This window comes from Strigops habroptila, chromosome 7, assembly GCF_004027225.2.
Source record: "Strigops habroptila isolate Jane chromosome 7, bStrHab1.2.pri, whole genome shotgun sequence".
Classification (NCBI taxonomy): domain Eukaryota; kingdom Metazoa; phylum Chordata; class Aves; order Psittaciformes; family Psittacidae; genus Strigops; species Strigops habroptila.
Genome location: NC_044283.2, coordinates 13,313,964 through 13,333,603, shown reverse-complemented (window position 1 = coordinate 13,333,603; position 19,640 = coordinate 13,313,964). Strand labels below are relative to the sequence as shown.

The window sequence follows — 19,640 nt, the reverse complement described above, 5'->3', positions numbered from 1 at the left end:
CAAAAGCATTTGCAAAACCAGGTGTGGCGAAATACCCACTTCTTTGCCTCTGGTGGATCTCACAGGCTGGTTAGCTAGAATTACTTTTTAGGGTGCAAAGGGTCTGGTTCAGGACTCTGTTGTGTTATGGAAATGATGTTTATTTTGAGGCTGGCAGACCTGAGATCACAGCATGGCTTTCCCAGTTCATCTCTTTCTGCCCAAATCAACCAAAACTGTGGCAAGAGGAGCCTTTCGACTCTCATGGTCCCACCAATTGCCATAAAATCCCAAATAATCCAGACGCCAGTGAACAGGTTATTTAGCCAGGAGAGCCCCAGCACATTCTGCCTTCTGCCTCATCACCGCCTGGAACAGCACTCTGTGGGATGGGCCTTCAGCTGCCATAAATCTCTGTAGCATGGCAGTGCTGATTTAAATTGGCTCAGAAGCTGAGCCAGCAGTGATGCACAGTGAGGAGATATGTAGACATTACTTAATCACTGCAAACACACTATCTCGATTAGAGAGGAAACCAGTAGAGCTCATTGATGCTTATACTTCGTGGTAGCAGACCTCAGCAATATCATTGTGGCTGAGTGCTTCCAGTCAGCATTCATGCGCTAACCTACAAAACTGTATTAGATCTTTCATTTTCAAATGAGTGCATCAGAAGCAAAAGGGAAAAACAGGGTTAGTGAGTCACAGAATCATTGAGATAGCCCCTTACTAAATTTTGCCTGGGCTACAAAGAAAGAATACTTGAATGATTCATCAGATTGGGTAGGTGTATTTTCAAATTGCAGTATTATAAAGAGATGAATATATGACGTGTGAGTCAGGAACTTAACTCCTCCTCAATATTTACAGATGTGTATGAAATGTGTTCAGGTTTCCACTACTATCGCATCTAGCAACATGACAGAATGTTTTTTTCAAGATGAACCTGCAGCTCCAGGAGTTTGCTGTAAAAGGAAGTGATAATGAAAAGGACAGGAATTATCAGGCATCTACAAGTGAATGTAGAAGAGCCAGATTAGTGCAATGCCAGTTCCCCTGGAAGATGCCTTGCAATGCCTCTGTATTTGCTGATGTGTATTTGCTGATTTGTTCATCGTGTACGTTGAACGTGGCAATAATTTCAGCAATAGAAGCATTGTTTCTGCAGGGACAAGTTTAACCATAAATAGAGTAAAAACCGCTATTGTTCTGGTGTGCTTATGAAGCTTGTCATTTTTATTACTCACACCCATGTATATAAAAACCTTATTTGTCATGCACAATCCTGCAATAGTGGATTTATTTATTATGGCACTATAATGAATGCTGCACTGTGTACCTCACTTGCAGCTCTATTGTAAATGTTTGCATTTACATTACTGTTCAGCCAGAATTATAAAAACTTTAAAAATAAAAGCTATAAGTTTAAAGCTATGATTTGAAGACTATTCTGGGCAAATTTTTCACTTAATTTACACAACAGCTAATTTAATATTGAGATATCTCTAAATTGTTGGTCGCAGGTAATGGTTACATCACAAAACCTTATTTCCTCACAGCCTTGCTGTAGAAATATTTTATTCACACTTATTAAATGAAAAATAATCATTTGAAAGCTGGATGAGCAGTGTTTATTATAGACCTTCAGATCCAGTATACATAGAAAGGCTTCTGACAATTCATGTGGTCTCATTCATTCTCAAATGTTGGATCAAATCTGGCTTTCTGCTGTTTTAAGACAGTATGACTAAACACATTCTTTCCAATTCTGCTTATATAATACCGATGAATAATGTGTTGGACAAAAGTTTTCCCATCAAAGGCTGAATAAACTTATTTCAGTCATGAGTAACTCAACCTCCTCCTTTCACAAATGTTGCTCTTCATACATTTCAATAAAACCACCTGCTTCCTTACCAAAGTAGACTGCCTATTTTCATTCAGCTAGTTCTTCCACCAGCAGCTCTGGTGTTATCTGTCCCAGGATGCTCTTGCAGCTAGAGCCTTGGCTTGGAGTAGCACTGACCTGGCAGGGCTGCTGCTGCTGCCCAAGTAACACGCTCATGCTGATAAAATCACATTTTCCCTTTCTAAGAGGGCAAGTGTTAACCGCACTGCCCTTACAACTTTTCATCATCATTTGGCTCTGCCAGTTTTCATCTGCTCAGAAAGAAGGCTGGATGTAGCAGTTGTCTGGAAAGGAAATTGCGGTAACCTTCCAGCACAATTTTAGGATACTGGACTAGCTCTTTGATCTGCATGCCCAGGGCATTTTTATTTCAGTAGGGTTTTTTTAGCACAAACCCTTTGTGTGTGTATGCATACATATAAGCATACATATAAATTTTTGGTTGAAGCACAATATGAGTGGAATTGGTCTGGTTTGGTGGGTCTGTGCTGTGTGGCTACTGTGATCAGCGCTCTGTTTTCCATTCCTGCAAATTCTGCTTCCGAAGGAGAGTAACACCAGGAGCTATTCCAGCTCTGAACAGCTACTCAGCAGCAGGGCAGAGTGCGCAAAAGCTAAGGGAAGGTGGTGACAAATCAAGCATTACATTTTCCTTTGCCTGCTGAACCACTGCAGTGTAATGGTGTCTTGCTGCTACCAGCTAGACAAGATGTACTCCTCGTTCAGCACTGCTAGGCTGGGCTAGGGTGCAGAAGATACCTGTTTGCTCGTTACCTTTGAGCCTTTCTAGGTGTCCAGCAGTCTCGTGAAATAACATAACGTCTAAATGATTAAACTCTTCTTTAAAATGGGTTTTCCCAGGTGCACCTGTGACACCAAACACCAAAAGAACAAGCTCTAATTTAAAATGTTCATTTCATACTGTCCATTTAGTATGTAAGCGGTAAATAGGTTTGGAAATTATTTGAAAATAGAGAATTTGCACTTTGTCATTTTTCACAGATATCGCAGGCAGAATAGTGCTAACCTGAGATTTATCGGGACATACTAAAAAGACACAGTTCCTTATGGATTTCAGCTCACACTAGTAGCCTTTTTCTTGCTGGTAAGCACATGCAGATGAAGAATAAAATGTAGTAGAGACTGAAGTAGATGAAATAGGAAAAAAATAACCATAGTATGTCTGCTATTCATAAGCACTGCCAAAGATCATGACACATGAAGAGGCCTGTCCATTGAGTTTTCTTAATTTATCTTCCCATGTCTCATCCATGTCATCGTATTATGTTCTTTAAACAAGAGCAAGCCCACATTATTTCCAAGGACAAAATGCAGGAACTGAGCAGTTGGTTATGTAAGAGAAGCAAATTAGAAAACGTATCAAAACCAGCCAAAAAAGAAGCACCATGCAAACTACAAAGCACAGAAAACCTGCTGAATGCTTATGAACCAGCACTGAGCAAAAAGAAAATGATTCACAAATTCTAGGCACAAAAATATTTCATTTTCAGTTGTGTGCTTAAAAAAGGAATTAGATATTACAAGATATGAATATGCAGAGAACAAGCCCTTTGACTTTTGAATGGAGTTCTCTACCTACAAAGACAAATTAATTTTACCACTGTTTGGAAAAAGTAAAAGAAGAAGTCATCTGATACACAAGATGACATACTGCAAATAAATGAACTTGGTTTGGAAACACAGTGAGACTTCAGTATCCAGAGACTAGATTACTAATGAAGTAAAACTGCCTTTATTAGGGAAGAGACACAGGGAACGCTCTGAGACTCATGATGCCCCATCAGGTGCTCCAGTCCTGCCACTGGCACTGATGTAACCTTTACTTTAGGAAGTGTGGTCTCCCTTCATCACTCAGGCGAAATGCCAGAAGACACCCTCTACCCTTCACCCTCACTCCTTTCATATCCAAATGCTGAGACATCCTCCTTGCAGTCAGCAGGAGATTGCTTGGCTCCTTACAGTTTTAAGAGGAAGTTGCCCCTTGGCCCTTTCTTTCATCTATCTTCTTCTCATTATTGCAAAGTTGTAGGAATACTTTTACATGAAATATTTTGAAATATTTTGTTTAGCCAAGGAAAACTCTTCTCACAAGCCCTACATCATGTAAAATTCAGGTGTCCGGTCAGTGTGAGGAGAGGGAAGATCTGAACTGTAGATTGAGCTTGCCAACTATCTTGCATTAAGTGAAACTCTTCCAGTGGCCAAAGATAGCTTAAATTAAGCCCTCTTAAATGTTTGTTTATGCTTTGTACAGCTCTAGAGAACAAGCTTCCTTCACTAAAAAAAAGTTCTGTGATTGTAGTTAGCTTTCTTATTTCTGGATTCTTTGTTAAAAACACACACCCACACTATGATCTAGACATAGAGGAGTGTATGACATGCATCTAGAAGAAAAGTTAAATCTTACAAATTGTTCTATAACACAACTGGAAAGAATTGCAAACAATTTTATCCAAACCATAATTTTTACACACTAATTTAAAGGTTTTCCTGAATTCTTCCTCATCTCGCTGTCATTTAGCTGCAACCAGCAAAATAAACATTAAAAATCTTTTTATAAAATTCTAAATCATTAAGGCGTTGTGGACTTACATCTGTCTGACTTATTCCTACTAGTTGTAGCTCCATACTTCTCACTACCAGAAAACACAAATCTCAGAGCTAGATAAAGCATTTCCATAAAGAGAACCAGCACTTCGTGCTTTTCATGGCTAAGCACACGAGAACAGGAGGCAGTATAGAGAAACTGAGACCCAGGCACATTCAGACTCTCCGTCACGTGAGGAGGTACAAACCTTTTTGAAAACTGGCAGCAAAAAGCTACTAAGGAATTACCTTTCCATACAGCCTGCTCTGCAGACAGTGTGATAGCCAGCATCCTGGAGATGCCAGCAGGTCCACTGGTGCCTGAGCTCAGCACACTCTTTTCTGTGGAGTGTGTTCAAAAGGAACATATGAAATCCATGTAGATATTAGACACCAGTTTGCCTATTCCCTGCTCTGCATTTCCCACTTTCCAGTCGCTGTGGTTGAGACTGTACTCTTGGTTTGTCTTTTTCATCTTCATCTGTCTTCCAGAAGGTTTTCTTAAAGCCTATCTTTATGTTTGTTCTGGGGTTATAATAACTTTCCCCTGAACTACTTCTAGATCCTGCAGAGTGCACCCCCACCTAAAACAGTTGCAGTCACCTCTCTGTGTTACTGTTTATCGTCTCCTTCCATTTTTTCTTTAATAGTATCTTTACATTAACCTACCTTTTAGGAAGAAAAGTCTTATACAAGCAGTCTTCTGGGCACATGATATGTATTAAAATATTCCATATCACTCATCTCCATGATTCTGCACCTTATTGATGGATAACAAAATTAAATGCTTTCCTTCCTTCTTTACCCCGCTCCTTAGTATTGAAATTTTGATCATGAATCATTTTCTAAGATTCAGGCTCTGAAACAGAAGATGCTGACAGAACTGTAGCAGAGCTCTGTATTCAAGTTTATCTCAGGTCTTCATCCACAAATCTGATCTGGCTCATGCTAGTTTTCTGCTTTAGTATATTGCTAGTTTCTTTGTGGCCAGTGTGGTGTGTTATCAGCACTATCTTCCTTTCACAGAAGTCCATTACAAATTTCTTTGTGTTGCTTGAAAGATTCAAGTGATTTTAGTACAGGCATCTGCTCCCAATTTATATATACTAGCGAAGACCACTGTATTAATAGTATGTTGATATTGTAATTCTAAATATAATATGAGTACTTATAATGCCATTTAAATAATTTTGAATAAGTAATTAAAATGATTAGGCACTCCTTTTAGAGAGGCATAACAGTATCCACAGTATTAATTGCCTGCCTCATATGGCACTGCCAGGTTTACCCTGGGTTTGTGACCTTCCACTCCCTGCCTGCCATGCCAGGGTAGTGCTGCTGTCCCAACCTTCCAGTGCTAGCTGGGAATGGAGGAGAGGCTGAACAACAGCTCCTCTCACCAACAAGATCAAATTAGCAATGAAGTCTTAAGTAACAGGGGAGAGAACAAGAGCTAACCCCTTTGATACAATATTGATCCTTCTTTGCAAAGCTTCAGTGTTAATGTTATATTAAAAGTACTCTGACATGTTTGCATGTTGGAAATTTCACAGCATTATGACTCTACACAGACATATTCTCTCCCCTGAAGTGTCAGATTTACATGCAGTGTGCTTGAGTCATTTTTGTGTTTGCAGCCAGTGAAGAAATTTAAAATCTTTGATTAAAATATGTAGATGGAGAGAGGAGATATGGAAAAAGTCTGTAAACTTCAGGCTGAGCAAAGCATAAACCAACAGTAGCATATGGAAAATTGCTTTCTTCTCCTGTTTCTGCTTTAATGGTTGCAATATTTTTTTCAGCTTGGATGAGCAATGCATACATAAAGTATTCTACCATTCCCTTGGAGATTTCCTTCCAATGTAAGTTTTGTTTTAATATATGACAAAATAGCAATGACTTAAGGAACAAAGAACATATTTACATTATTTCTTCATGACTTGCATGAGGTTTTTATCTCAGGAATTAACCAGATTTTCCATGGTGTGGTAGAAGGCATTTCATTAAAGGATATTGCAATTTAAGCTTCCTTCATGCCTTGGAAATGCATTCAGAAGCTGTCAGTACAGCTTTGGTATTTCAGGTGAGATGTGGTCTCCTCTGTAAAATTTTTGATTTAGCAGATATACAGAGGAATGAGAAAGAGAGGGAGTTCTGACAGAATTTCATCTTTCAAAACAAATCATCTGGTGGGGAGGGACTCTTATTAAGAGACAGGTTGGCATGAGTCTTGTTCTGCTGAAGCTGACTTCTTTTTCTTCTGTTGCATTTATTATCTGCATCCTATTTTTGGGAGCTCCTCAGAGGCTTCTTCTCCCTCGGGGTTATTTTCAAACATGTCTATATCTCTGTAAACTTCTGTCCCAACTTCTCTGGATGAGAGGAGAAACAACAACAGCTCAATGCTTTGATGCTGTATGACAGACTTCTACTGACAAGCCTCTGCTTCTCCCAGCATGTGTGCACACAGTTTCCATTCATCCCCAGGGGAATTTCCTACTGACCCAGTGAGGATAATTGCACTTCCCTGAAGCAGAGGAGGCAAGACAAGCAGTTGTGATGCTCTTGCACACAACTATTCCTTGTTGTCAGCAAGGAAAAAACTTACAATATGGTGTTAAACAGAGAACTTGCATGGTGGGAACATCACTTGCTAGGCAGTATACTTTCAATGAACCAACATTTATTAAATTAGATTCTGGTGAGTTTGGTCATTCGTTACACTGATAATCAAAATCATTTTGACAGTCAGACTAACAAGAATGAATAATAATCTCTTTCCAGTGGCTACCAGGTTTTATTCAGCCATTTATCTGTTCATCTTCTTATAAACATGAAACTTCAGTGCAATTCTCAGTGTGAACCAGTTGCTTTCTAGTCTGATGATAAAAAAAATACAAGGCTGAAGCATCTCTTATTATTTTTTTCTTTCACAGTCACTACACTGTGTCTAATCATGTTATAAATCACATGGCTTATTTCAGTGATAATCATATTACACATTTCACACTTTGGGGTTTTTTTAGATTTGAGGGTTTAATTAGGAGCGCAGGTGCTTTAAAGGGAAGTATGAGTTTCTTACAATAAAATTGAGGGCCCTCAGAGATACTGTCTTTACTCTGTTGTCAGGTTGGGTTCAAATTGTAAGCATTTTGAGGTTCAAACCATATTTTTCTCTGGCTTTATTCAGCCCTCAAACTTTGTTAATTTTTAGTAAAAACCAACTCTGCTTAAAATCCCATCTTTCTCTGTAGTTGTTATCATTCCATGTCAAATGATGTGCAATGGAACTGGAATGATAAAAGAGTCCATGAATGTTAAAAACCACTACAAGAAAAATAACAGCACAGAAGATACCAATGTTTTAACAGTGTCAGAAATACAAACAAGTCAGACAAGTCTTACACTGAGCTTTAAATATCTGGCCCATGAGTTCATAATTTGGACCTTCAGTGAACGTGGCTGGCATTTCAGCCAACTGAGCAGCTACACTTTGGAGCACCAGTAGCAAGAAAAAAATAAATTGGTGGTAAGATAGATAGATTTGAGGATGCAAAGATAAAAAAAGACATATTTCCCTGTGTAAAGTATGGAGGAGATGTCCAGAGGGGCACAAGGAGGGCTGGGGAGTGCAGAGTGTGGTGTGGGCAAGAGAAAGCTGCTGTGGAGAGGGGCAGACCCTAAAAGCCAAAATCAGGAATGACCAGAGAGAGTGGACAATGTGGGAGAGAGGCACCATGAAGTTGGGGGAAGGGGAGCTGTGCAGTAACAGGGGAAATAGTGAGTCGATGTCAGAATTTGAATTCCAGATCAGAGGGGTAACACTTACTGAAGGCTGAATGGCTTTAAGTTTGTCTCTCTTGGTCATTGTCATGGTCAAACATCTTTATTCACCAACTGTGAAAAACTTTGCTCAGAGTTCTTCAGATAATTAACACACTGGCAGAAAAAATACTCTAATGCTCTCTCTGTGTATTCCTAGAAAAGGTACTGATGTGGGGAAATGCAGTTTTAGATTTGTTATGTTGCTCTCAGGTTGCTACAAAAATTAAGATATGGTCCTCTTTCAAAATATCAGATCAATAGGCTTAGTCAACAAGTGTCAGAGGTCTATACTGAAAGCAAGTCACTAGTCAATAACAATTACTAATATAATCACTCAGCAAGACTTGCTGAGTTGAAAACCTATTGCCAGAATGCTACATTTCTCAGCTTTTATGTTAATTAAATGTATAGGTTGCTTAGAGTTCTGCCTTTAAAATCTACAGAGACTAACAGCTTGCCTCTTTGAGATGCTGCAGAATTTTCTCCTGATGGTGCTCCTTCATCTCTTTGCTGCAAACCTATTCAGCCACAGAAACACTTTACAGATGGACCCCAATGCAAACACATGCACTTACATAAGCACAGAGAGTTGAACACTAGTGAAAGCTTATTTCCCTGTGTCCCAGAGTACCTTACTGCTGAAACTAAGAATTATGAATGTATAGGTAAGGATGTCCATTTTCAGTCAAGAGTCTTTTATCCTATCGTTATTGTTTAATATCTGCTTTTGGAAGACACAGTGTCAAAAAGGAATAGCATATGAGTTCCAAAGCTGAGAAATTGAATTATTAAGACTTAGTTGTCTATGTTTTGAACATATACATCAAACCAGTGTAAGTCTTTAGCTAATGGGAAGAATGGTGATGCTCAGTCTTTGCCTGTTCTTCCCTCCTAAGAAATATTTGGTCACCAGTTTCCTTACATCACACAAGACTTTATCTCCCTGAGATGAAATAGGGCTCCAGTTATACAAAAGCAGCTCTGTGTAGCAGTTCCAGGTTCCCTGGGTGCCACAAATAGCTGGGCTTGTGATGGCTACCTGTCTGGAGGGATGTGAGGAACCCCTGGGATCCCTCTTAACCTCAGACATCCCCCTCTTAACCTCACCTGCTGAAGACCATACAGAACCTCAGAGGCTTTCATGCTGCAAACAAGGAGGATGTTTTATTTGATGGCAGCAACTAAAAATATTCTTAAGCGTGTGAGGTATTTTAACCACAGCACAATTTATCACTTATGAAGGATTGCGTTCTTCGTGGTGTGAGATGACGTCAAACAAGACAATGAGCACCAGAAGCGTGACTCCTGCAAGAGACTTAAATACCTGCCTGTGCTTCTGTGATAACACATTACAATAATTTGACTCAAGAACATCCCCAGTTGTTTTTGTAATTTCACACAGCTTGCAAGATGTTTCTTATGTCTTTAAAAACTTATTCCACAGTTCACCAAGACCTTAATGCAGGAGTCTGTATTTTTCAATTTGACAGCCTAAGCAAGTGCATGCCCAGTCAACACAGCCAATAGAACCTAAAAAGCTATTCAGCTCACCCAAAAATAGATAATCTGAATGGCTCTTTACACTCCAGTGATCATGTCATTTATACATCCATTGATCACGAATGGGAATATAGACACTTAATTCACAATGGAACCTGATCCAAGTATTTTAATCTGAGAGTTGAATCCCTTCTCTAGTTTCAGTTGAATAAGCAGCAAGGATAATATTTTTAGTACAAGCAGATACTGTAGGAGCAGTTGCTCTGCAGAGACTCTATTTAAACACACCTTCACCTGTACTATATTCTTGCCTAGTAATCATAAACAGGATACTGCTACTACAGTCTGTGGACTCAAGTAATATTGCCAGCCTTGCATTCCTTACCCAGGTTCATCAAGAGGAGTTGAAATTCTTGGCTGTTTGATTCCAAGCAATACGCTGTTGACAGCTTTTATAATAGTGAGACTTCTTAAAAAGGTGGTGTGTTGGAATATGAGTTGTGGTTTGGGTCAAATGTAGCCTGCCAAGTCTCATCTATCTTAAACAGCAATCTGCAGGAATACACGCATTTACTGATCTCTGAGTTTCTTTGTAAATGTTTCTTCTTAAAAACACCCAAAGTTATTAGTTAGAAGTAATTTATTACATTCTTTTCTACGATAGGTGAGGCTGGAGGTAGACAAGTGTCATGAGACTTCTGTTTAAGACATTAAAGATTGTTTGGAGGGAGCAAATGCAGCATAAAATCAGCTATTTGCCCCTGTTTCGTAGCATTAATCCATCTGTTGGTGGATTTCACAAGAAGACCTGCCAGCTGCTACTTACATTCAGGTGGTAGTAGGTCAGATTTCTTAATCATTTATCAAATACAATTTTCTTTTCAAGCACAGACTTTGCACCTCCCATCCTGGTCTACTGCAGCTAAATTTTGCATATACTAAATCAATAAAACTGCCCAGAGGGGAAGCATATGCAGAACATCAAAGCTCACTTGATTGTGGAAAGTATTCAGCCTTCTCTCTGTGATATGTTCTGGTCATGTATATTATGAAGTCTGAGGTGGTCAATTTGAGGAAAAAAGGCCCAAATATTTATACCCGTGGTTCTCATGTCATGGGCTTGAGACAGCAGGAGATAATGGCAGTGGTGAGGGAGATGGGGAATCTGACATTCATGCTAGCATTTGGGCTTTCAGATCAGAGTGAATACAACAGCATAGCTGATTTCTATTTGCTGGTCTACAGCCCTTCTCCCTGCTATATGTACTGCTGAAACTTGGATCAGCAGAAAATGTCCTTAATGGGAAGCTCCACTGCTGCAATGAAATGATAACTGCCCAAGCACTAGCTGAAAACCTGAAACCTTTGGAAGCTGCTGTCACTTTTGCTGGCCTGCACGTGAAGTTCACCACGCTGAACTGTACTTTAATTGCCAGCCATGTTGGCTGTAATTAATTGCGTTATGGTATGGAGGAAGGAGACAGTTATTAAACAATGTGATAGTATTGTGGATACTGCTGTTGTAACAGGCATCTGTTGAACTTTTACACATAGAAGTTAGTAGGGCTTTTAAGGCAAATCATAGGGATATGAGATAGTAATCACACAGTGTGAATTGTGGCTGGCTTAAGCACAAGTGTATATTGTACATTCTGTATATTTTCAGTTGAAAAACAATATTTTGGTTTATATTTTATTTTTGAGTTTGACTGATAAGCTGAGCAAACTCAGGGAGATATGAGACATCTGAATAGATCTGTTCTGTGTTTCATGCAGTGAAAACCGAAGGAGCAGTTATGTGAATTTCAGCCGCTTCAGAACACCGCACTTTCTATGCTAGCTTTTTACAACAGATAAAGCCAAACATGCTTATCAATAACAATGCTCTCCTGATTTATCTTGGGGCAGAGGACAAATGTCATCAATTTCTTCTTTCATTTAGTTTCACACATGGATTTCTGCCTGTGTAAATTGAAAGAAGGCCTATGTCTTTTACTGGAAAGAGTCTGACGCTTGTGCAATTCCTGGCAGAGTACATGCTGAGTACATTCTCCTCCTTATTCCTAGCCAAAAGCTCTCACATGGTATCATGGAAAGAAGCATCACCATTGCAATGTGTATGCTTTCCAGGTGGACCTGGTAATTGTTTCCAAATGCCACACTCAGGTTAGCATCTAATGAGTCGTACGTTTCCCATGGTTATCAGGAATGTCACCTGTTCTTGAAAGCTGATTCACATGTAGGGGTATGACCCTTGTACTTGTACACACAGAAGGTCTGAACAATACTTGAACATGCTACCACACAGAAAAGATCAAAGTCATCAGCTGGGAGAGTATCAACAAATTACTGCTATGTGGTGATCCTACATGATTCCTCCACATGATCTGGAGAAGCATTTGGCTGAAAAGACTTTTTACTTGAAATGTGGTGAGGTTTTGGCATCATCACAGTGTTGACAGTTGTTCAAGATTCCCCTCAGAGCTACCCAAAAGTCCAAGTGTTGTAGTCGTGTCTAGTGTTAGCATTAGAAAGCAGTTCTAGCAAACGAAGTGGCACATTTGTCTTTATTTCGAGTCCTTCAGGCAAGATGAAAACTGACCATCGATTGCCTGCCAAGTCATTTGTGCTGTTTAATGTTCACTTGGAACAGAACTACTGTGTCCAGAAGTGAATCCTGGATAACATAGTCTGCGCTTTGTTATGTAAAAGTTCAGTTTACATGGCCAGGCAAAGTACAGGTTCACATTCTCCTTTGGACGTATGCTTTTATAGCATATAAGAATCTTCACCTATTTTACTTGCTATTGCAGTATATGAGTAAGTCTGTGATAAAGTCATATTGGATCTTCAGGTAGAACAATAAAATGGAACATTCTGTGTTTAATATTTTTATTTTAATTTAGCATCTATGCAAATTCAGGAGCTGAACCTAGCTAAAGAAGACTATCATCTGACTATATATATCCAGAAACGTGAAAGGTTCAGTATAGGATTCCTGTTTTAAAAAGTTCATTTTCTTCAACCTGGAATAATAATATCTACTACAACTATTTCTCTAAGCTAAAACTGACAAATACAGTGTTTCTGAAGACCACTGGCCTTTCACTCAAATGTAGATATCGTTACTGCCACCTATTGTTACAAGTAGAAAATTGAAGATATTTTCATAATCATATTTCTCCAAATGGAAATAAAATTGGAAAATAACAAGCTTGTTCCAGTCGAGGTATTTGTAAATAAGCATGTTCTGGTGCCTTCTTTGACAGTTTTCTTTTCAGAGCTATATAAAATTGGCTTGTACAAGTGCTAAGAAAATCCGAGATCTTCCTGGACACCTGGTAAAAAATAATACTAAACTAAACAGGAACCAGAGGCAGCACAGTGCTTAGCATCACCGTAACAGATTTATATATATCTGGGTACCACAATCCCAAGCCTTGAGCCGGGTGTCCAGACACTCTTTAGAGGAATATAGGAAAAGGGAGGATCTTCAGAGGCCTTCATTAGTGAGGGCATTTTCACTTGTCAAAATTATTACAGCAGCTATATTTTGCATACATACTAAAAAATGCTCTTGTTGCCACACAGGTTGCCACACAGAAAGAATAGGCTCCAAAGTGTGATAAAGGGCTGAATGATAGGATTCTGATTAGTATCACGTGAATCCATGCTACCAGATAATTAGTTGGAAGCAGTTATGGATTTTTTTACTTCTGCATTAAAACCCTGGGAGTAGGAATTGCAGAGAAAATGAAAGATTTCAAATAAAAGCGACAATTTTAAATAAGAAGACCCAATAGAAAGATTTTTCTTGCCAGGCTTACTGACTGGTTGAGTACCTCAGGTTCATGAATAATGCATCACAGACTGTATTAGAACAAAATTATATTTTTATGGTTGGTGGTAAATACATTATTTCGGATTGCATGTATAGAATCTCATCAAAGGTGTTTCAGTTTTATGGAATGATTTTCAAATCCTGAAACCCTTACTCATTTTACACAGATTTCTGTGGAATTCTATTAATTTCTATATTTATAAGTTGCCTTAATGATTCGTGTGATGATTAAAATATCATAAAACTATGAAAACGCTGTGATGAAACCAGATTACCTTTCAAGTTGTAGTTTGTTAGTCTCAGCCTTTCCTGAAGGACAGTTAATTTTTCTAAGACATCTGATATCTATCTATCCACATACATATATTTATTTGAAAAAATCCCAATCTTCTACTGGAAGTTGATGATTCTGAAACAGTATCTGGTAAATCACTGCAAAACTACAACTTTGGCTCCATGTCTTATTTGGAGTCTGAAATGCAGATTTTTTTTTCCCCCCAGATGGAAACAGGGCAGACTAAGTAGGTCCCACTGGACAGAACTTAGACCAATTAATATTTTATATTTTAGGCTTTTTGACATTTTAGACTAGAGCAGGACACTAGAAGCGATGTCCTTTGACATTGTGAGTCTTCTGTGTATAACAGGCTCCAGAAAGTGCAAACGGAAATGGCTGAGTTGATGAAATGAATTATTGTACCCTTTACTTCTCAGAAGATAAATTTATGCATGGACATCCTGGTGCAAAATAGCAGGTTTTTTGCTTTCAAGCAGAATTAGTAGATCTCAGCTGTGCTGTAATTTTCTTTTTTCTCAAGAGAGAAATAGCTAAAAAGTTACATACCTTTGTATTTATTCCTATAAATATCTCAGGTCAGCTAAAGCCATGCAACAATAAATTACTTGTGTAACTTGTCTCTGGTTGTCAGTTCATTAGCCCAAGTGTAAATATGTAAAGATCAGGACCAGCACATTAGTTTTTCGTCATCTCAACTTGTTTCTGCATTTACTGTCCACACCAGTAGTGCCTTTTAGTAACAGACATTGTTTCCTCATTCCTGTTTTAGTCAGACACCATGAAGTGTGAAAGCTTATTTAATTATCCTGATGGCTTGGGTGTCAGATGTGGTGCCTTGAGAAAATGCCTCTATATTTGTACAAACAAGCATCCACAAGATGTATTTTTCTTTACTGGTATCTCATAATCTAACATTACATTTTCTCAGCTAATTTCCAATTTTACTGAAGTCTCTAAATTTCAAAATTACAATGATTCCCAGGGTCATGGCATGGCATTCAGAGGAGGAACATAAGGCTCTGGGAGTCTTTTTATGAAAGGACAGTAAGTGGTAGCAATTACTGGTGAGATCTAAGTAGGGGTATGTGAACTGGCAATCAGGGATCTGGAGCAGCCAAAAGTCTTTCATTCCCAGCCATCTGATAGGACATAACAGTAAATAACTCTGAGATTCTTACTATGATTTTGTTTTCATATCATTGAACATTTCTTGAAACTAGGAAGGATGTTGTTCAGGAACAAAAAGCTAAAAAGATAAATGAGTGATGAAGTGTCAATGAAAGGAAGAGAGGATGCATCAGACTTCATTAAAGCAATTTCTAGAGCAAGCATTCTTAGTAGGTACTCAGCACAGCTCAACTCTTGAGGATGCATCATTTCTGTGCTGCCCCTATAGAAGCAAACACCTCTGACCAAATTAATCTCTTGGCTGTACAGTATATATTGACTTTTCCTTCATCCAAAGTTTCAATAAATTTGCCATGAGAAAACCTCACTGTGTGTGCACTCACTTTCTTTATGAAATGCGCACCATAGACATGTGTATTATTTGTGGATCTAAATATCATATAGGAAGGAAATAAGGTTCCCTATCTGTGAAAATCAGAATTTGCTCACCTTTCCATAGTTAGGGGAAACTCCTTTATAATGTATGATATGGTTCACTTCAGTACTCTGATATAGTAATGTCTCATGTGAACTTGAATAATCCATAGCTGAAGTCTATATTTCCCAACTCATTGCCATTTTTATGGCTGTTAAGAACTGTTATGCAGTTAATATTAATCTTAATAAAAATTGTCCACAGATACTCATGCCATGTTATTTTATTATTATGTAGCAGGTATATGTTTGTGATTTAATGTGAAAACTTGGTGTGACCAACTAAACCTAAATAAACTCTAATTAAAAAAAAGGCTCTGGTCAGGTATATTCTGGAGTATATGAATAGGTTATGAGGAAATAATTGAGAATAATTTAATATTTGAGACAGTCAAGTAAACTGAGGTTACTGAAATTATCCCTGCCTGATTTCAGGTTGCTATCCAGAAGTTGTTGCTTTTTATTGTGATTTTTTTAATGGCAGCACCTGTCTTCTAGACTTTAACAGTTGCATCTAATCATCAGTGCAGACTCCTGGTCTTCATATAGCATTCCCTGTATCCAAGAATACAACCAATGCTCGCTTTCAGTCATGAGTGTTTGGACTACTTTGACAAAGAGAAGGCAAACGCAATTGTGAAGACCCTTATGAGAGTCCAAAATCCATCTAATTTGATTTCTCTGTTGCATATTTTGAGATGATCTCTGAGAAAAAAAACCCCATAGGATACTGCAAAGGCATAGGCTACCTTAACCATAAGGCAATCAATTTTAGTGATATGTGTGTAAATATGGGCTCGCCACAAACAGAGTCAAGCATATCTTGTAACTCATGGAGTTTTATTTCAATAGGCTCTAGGCATTACCACTGCCCCTGGAGGAGGTTCCTTATGGGCTGTAGTGCTACATATGGTTTATAGGAAGCTACTCAGTTGCTGCTCCTGACCTGAAGGGTAGACGAAGCCCTCTTTTCTCCCTGCAGAACTTGTCTATACATAAAGGATCAAGTTGGAGGGGACCTCAGGGGGTCTCTAGTCTAACCTTCTGCTTAAAGCATGATTGGATATGACATCAGACCAGTCTTCCCAGGTTTATGTAGTCATGTCTTGATAAACTCCAGGGATGGTGACCACACAACCCCTCTGGGCAGCCTATTCCACTGCTTTTCTGCCCTTATGGTGAAAGCTTTCCTTTACATTCAGTTTGAACCTCGCTTGTTTCAACTTACACCTGTTGTTCATATGATAGATTCTGCCTTTTGAGTGAAAGTGAGTACATGTCTTTTGTCTATTCAAATAAAAGGATATAAGAGCTGTTGTTAAAAATCTAAGACTTAATTTAATGAGTTTGTACACAGCTGAGTTCTCTTTGTAAGTTGCCTTTGGTTAATGGAGAGTTGAAAACTAAACAGTCCTCATTCAGAGAAAATCAGCCATTGTTAAAAAGAGAAAATACTCCTAATAAGTCATGCTGGTAAAACTGCTAGCAGTTGAAATGCTCATAGATGTTACTGTGGGATTTTAGAAGCTCAAGAGAAGGGAAATGTGATAATACATTAAATCCTGCTCTGAAGCAGCAAGGCAAAGAGTGAAATCTGTCATACAGAAAGTTGAAAGAATGTACTTTGGATTTTTGCTGATACCAAATACAGGGTTAGGGGTTATTACACATGTGAATTCAGACCCATCCAGAGCTGTTATTATTGGAATATTTCCTCTGATAGTTTAAAAAGCTGTTTGGACTGGCAAAGAACAGCTGTTCCTGTGTTGGAAACACATGAAATCTTTGGATGAAATAAGGAGAAAATACAGGCAAAAGCAAAAAAAATCACAAATTTAAACATGGCAGAAACCAACACTGTGGTGTTTGGATGTTTGCTGCAAAATATGAAAGCAGAATAAAACAGATGGGCAGTGTTATTTTTTCAATTCTCACAGGTTTAAGGGAAAGCATAGATCTTGTGTTTGGCATTATTACAATGTGTTTCAAAAAGGTGAAGGGAAGACAGCATCTGTAGTTGCTGTAGAAGTGCTTTCCTAAATCAATTAGACTAATCTTAGCTGGAGGAACTCTAGCTGGTAGTTCTGTTATTCACGTCAATGGCTAAATCTTTGTTTAAGCCTCTGCAGCATTTTTGCGCAGTTATGTCTTGTAGTAATCAACTTGAGCTTAATTCTCAGTTGTATAAATAAAAACCCTGTTTGTTTAGTTCATTTCAGTTTTATGAAATATGAACCTTGCTTTCATCTTCCAAAAGCAAATAGAATAGTTCTAATGACCATCTAGATACTATTTATTATTTGATACGCCTGCCACATTGCATCTTGCAGATCTCTTCTTTTAACTAAATAAACCTAATCTATTTGTTCTTTACTCCCAGGGAACTTTTTGTTCAGCTTTCCCCAGATCTTTTATTTTTTGATGGTTTTCTTTTAGATGCTGTGAAATCAGGTAATCAGAAGGGCCTACCTTTGTTTTCAATTACAGCATAACACCTTTGTTTTCAGCATTTTTCTGTAACCTACTTAGAATTATTTGTTATCGATGTGAAGTGGTAGTCAGTGAACCAGCTACTACTTTTTTTCCTTCACAAAACCGGGCAATTCATGGTTAACTTCACCAACTACATACCTTTCATTTCTAGATCGATGTTTCAAGTCCCACTGATATCAATTGAGTTCAAAAATTGCAATGTTCTCGTTGCTAATTCAAAGCAGTCCACATGAAACTTTTTTGGAAATTGTTCTGGATTTCAGGTTTTAGAGCTAATGGCATCATCACATGTTTTTCAGTCTTCTTTCTAAGACTACTTGACCTACATAAAGGACACAAAAGTGTGACCTCTAGAAGGTTATTTTATGGTCACGAATCCTGATGAGTAATTAATATTCTCCTTTTCTGATGTATACATATAATTTGTGTCTATTCTCAATTTTCTCTGGCACTGGCAATATAATCACCTTGTTTTGCTCACTCTTACTGAGATTTCTGAGTCCTTTTCAGATGAAATAATCTTCATCCTTTTACAACTTTACATAGCTAGTAAATACTGTGTTAGACCTCTCCAGTGCTGAAGAGCAGAGCATTTCTATTTGAACCTTTCATGCTGAAGATAGTCTATTTATTCCTACTGAGCATTGAAGCTCCATGACAGAATTTAACATGTGGAAGCTTTGACTAGCTTTCAACTGCAGTGGACTATACCAAAGGCATTAAATTCTACATATGTGGTCCTCTCCCAGGTCTCTTTAGTCTTTTATGAACTTCCTTGTAGCCAAAAGGAGGGGGAATAAGAATGATGGACTCTGAACTTTCGTATATTATTTTTCATAGACTCACAGACTAAATCAGGCTGGAAGGCACCTCCAGAGGCCTCTAGTCTAATGTCCTGTCCATAACAGGGTCAGCTTTCAGATCAGACCTGTTTGCTTGGGGTTTATCCATTCAGGTCTTAAAAACCTCCAAGGATGAAGACTGAACAACTCTGCTTCTTAATTTAGAAATCTGCTTCTAACCCATTTAGTAACACCTGAAAGAAACATAGGTGGAAAAAACTACAGATACTTGAACCTAAGTTATTTATAATTATTCAATTCAGAGGATTCTGGCATATGCAGTAAACATGAGTCCAGCCACACTCATGGTTTTCTTTCATGCAGAGGGAATATCTTAAAATATTGAATGCTTACTCAGCCTAGATATTATAAAAGATACAATTAGAATAGTAACAGTTCTTTCCTACTTGGAAATTATATGCAGCACCTTCTTACTGTACTTTCATCCTCTGTGCAGCTTTAGTTTGACGTTTGTAACTAAGGCAATTGAAGAACGCTAGAAACGGTTTCTCAGGCAATATCAACAAGCGACAATTAAACTGTGATTTTTCCAATTATTCTCATTTGTCTGCACCTCTGAGTTTCTTGGCCCAGCTATTCTATTAGTTTTGCCTAATTTGTCACAGAGCAAAGACTTTGAAGGTTTCTCTACTCCCATTTTTAAGTTGCTCTGATTTTTCTGTGTATAAAGAGTTGGGGTAGCATCGGTTCAGACTGTGAAGAGTTTATGAAATCAATGTTAAG

The 19,640-nt window shown here is 38.2% G+C and overlaps 1 protein-coding gene across 3 annotated transcripts in view; it reads left to right on the top strand.

Moving 5' to 3' along the window:
* STK32B (serine/threonine kinase 32B) overlaps positions 1–19,640 on the top strand; it is a 159,403-nt gene that overhangs the window by 84,123 nt on the left and 55,640 nt on the right. For 2 of the 3 annotated variants that reach the window (XM_030492852.2, XM_030492854.1), the window contains exon 5: positions 6,298–6,357. The exons of the other annotated variant lie outside the window; for it this stretch is intronic. In XM_030492852.2, the coding sequence (XP_030348712.1) occupies positions 6,298–6,357 (60 nt within the window). The remainder of the gene's footprint in view (positions 1–6,297; positions 6,358–19,640) is intronic. 3 annotated transcript variants of the gene reach the window in all.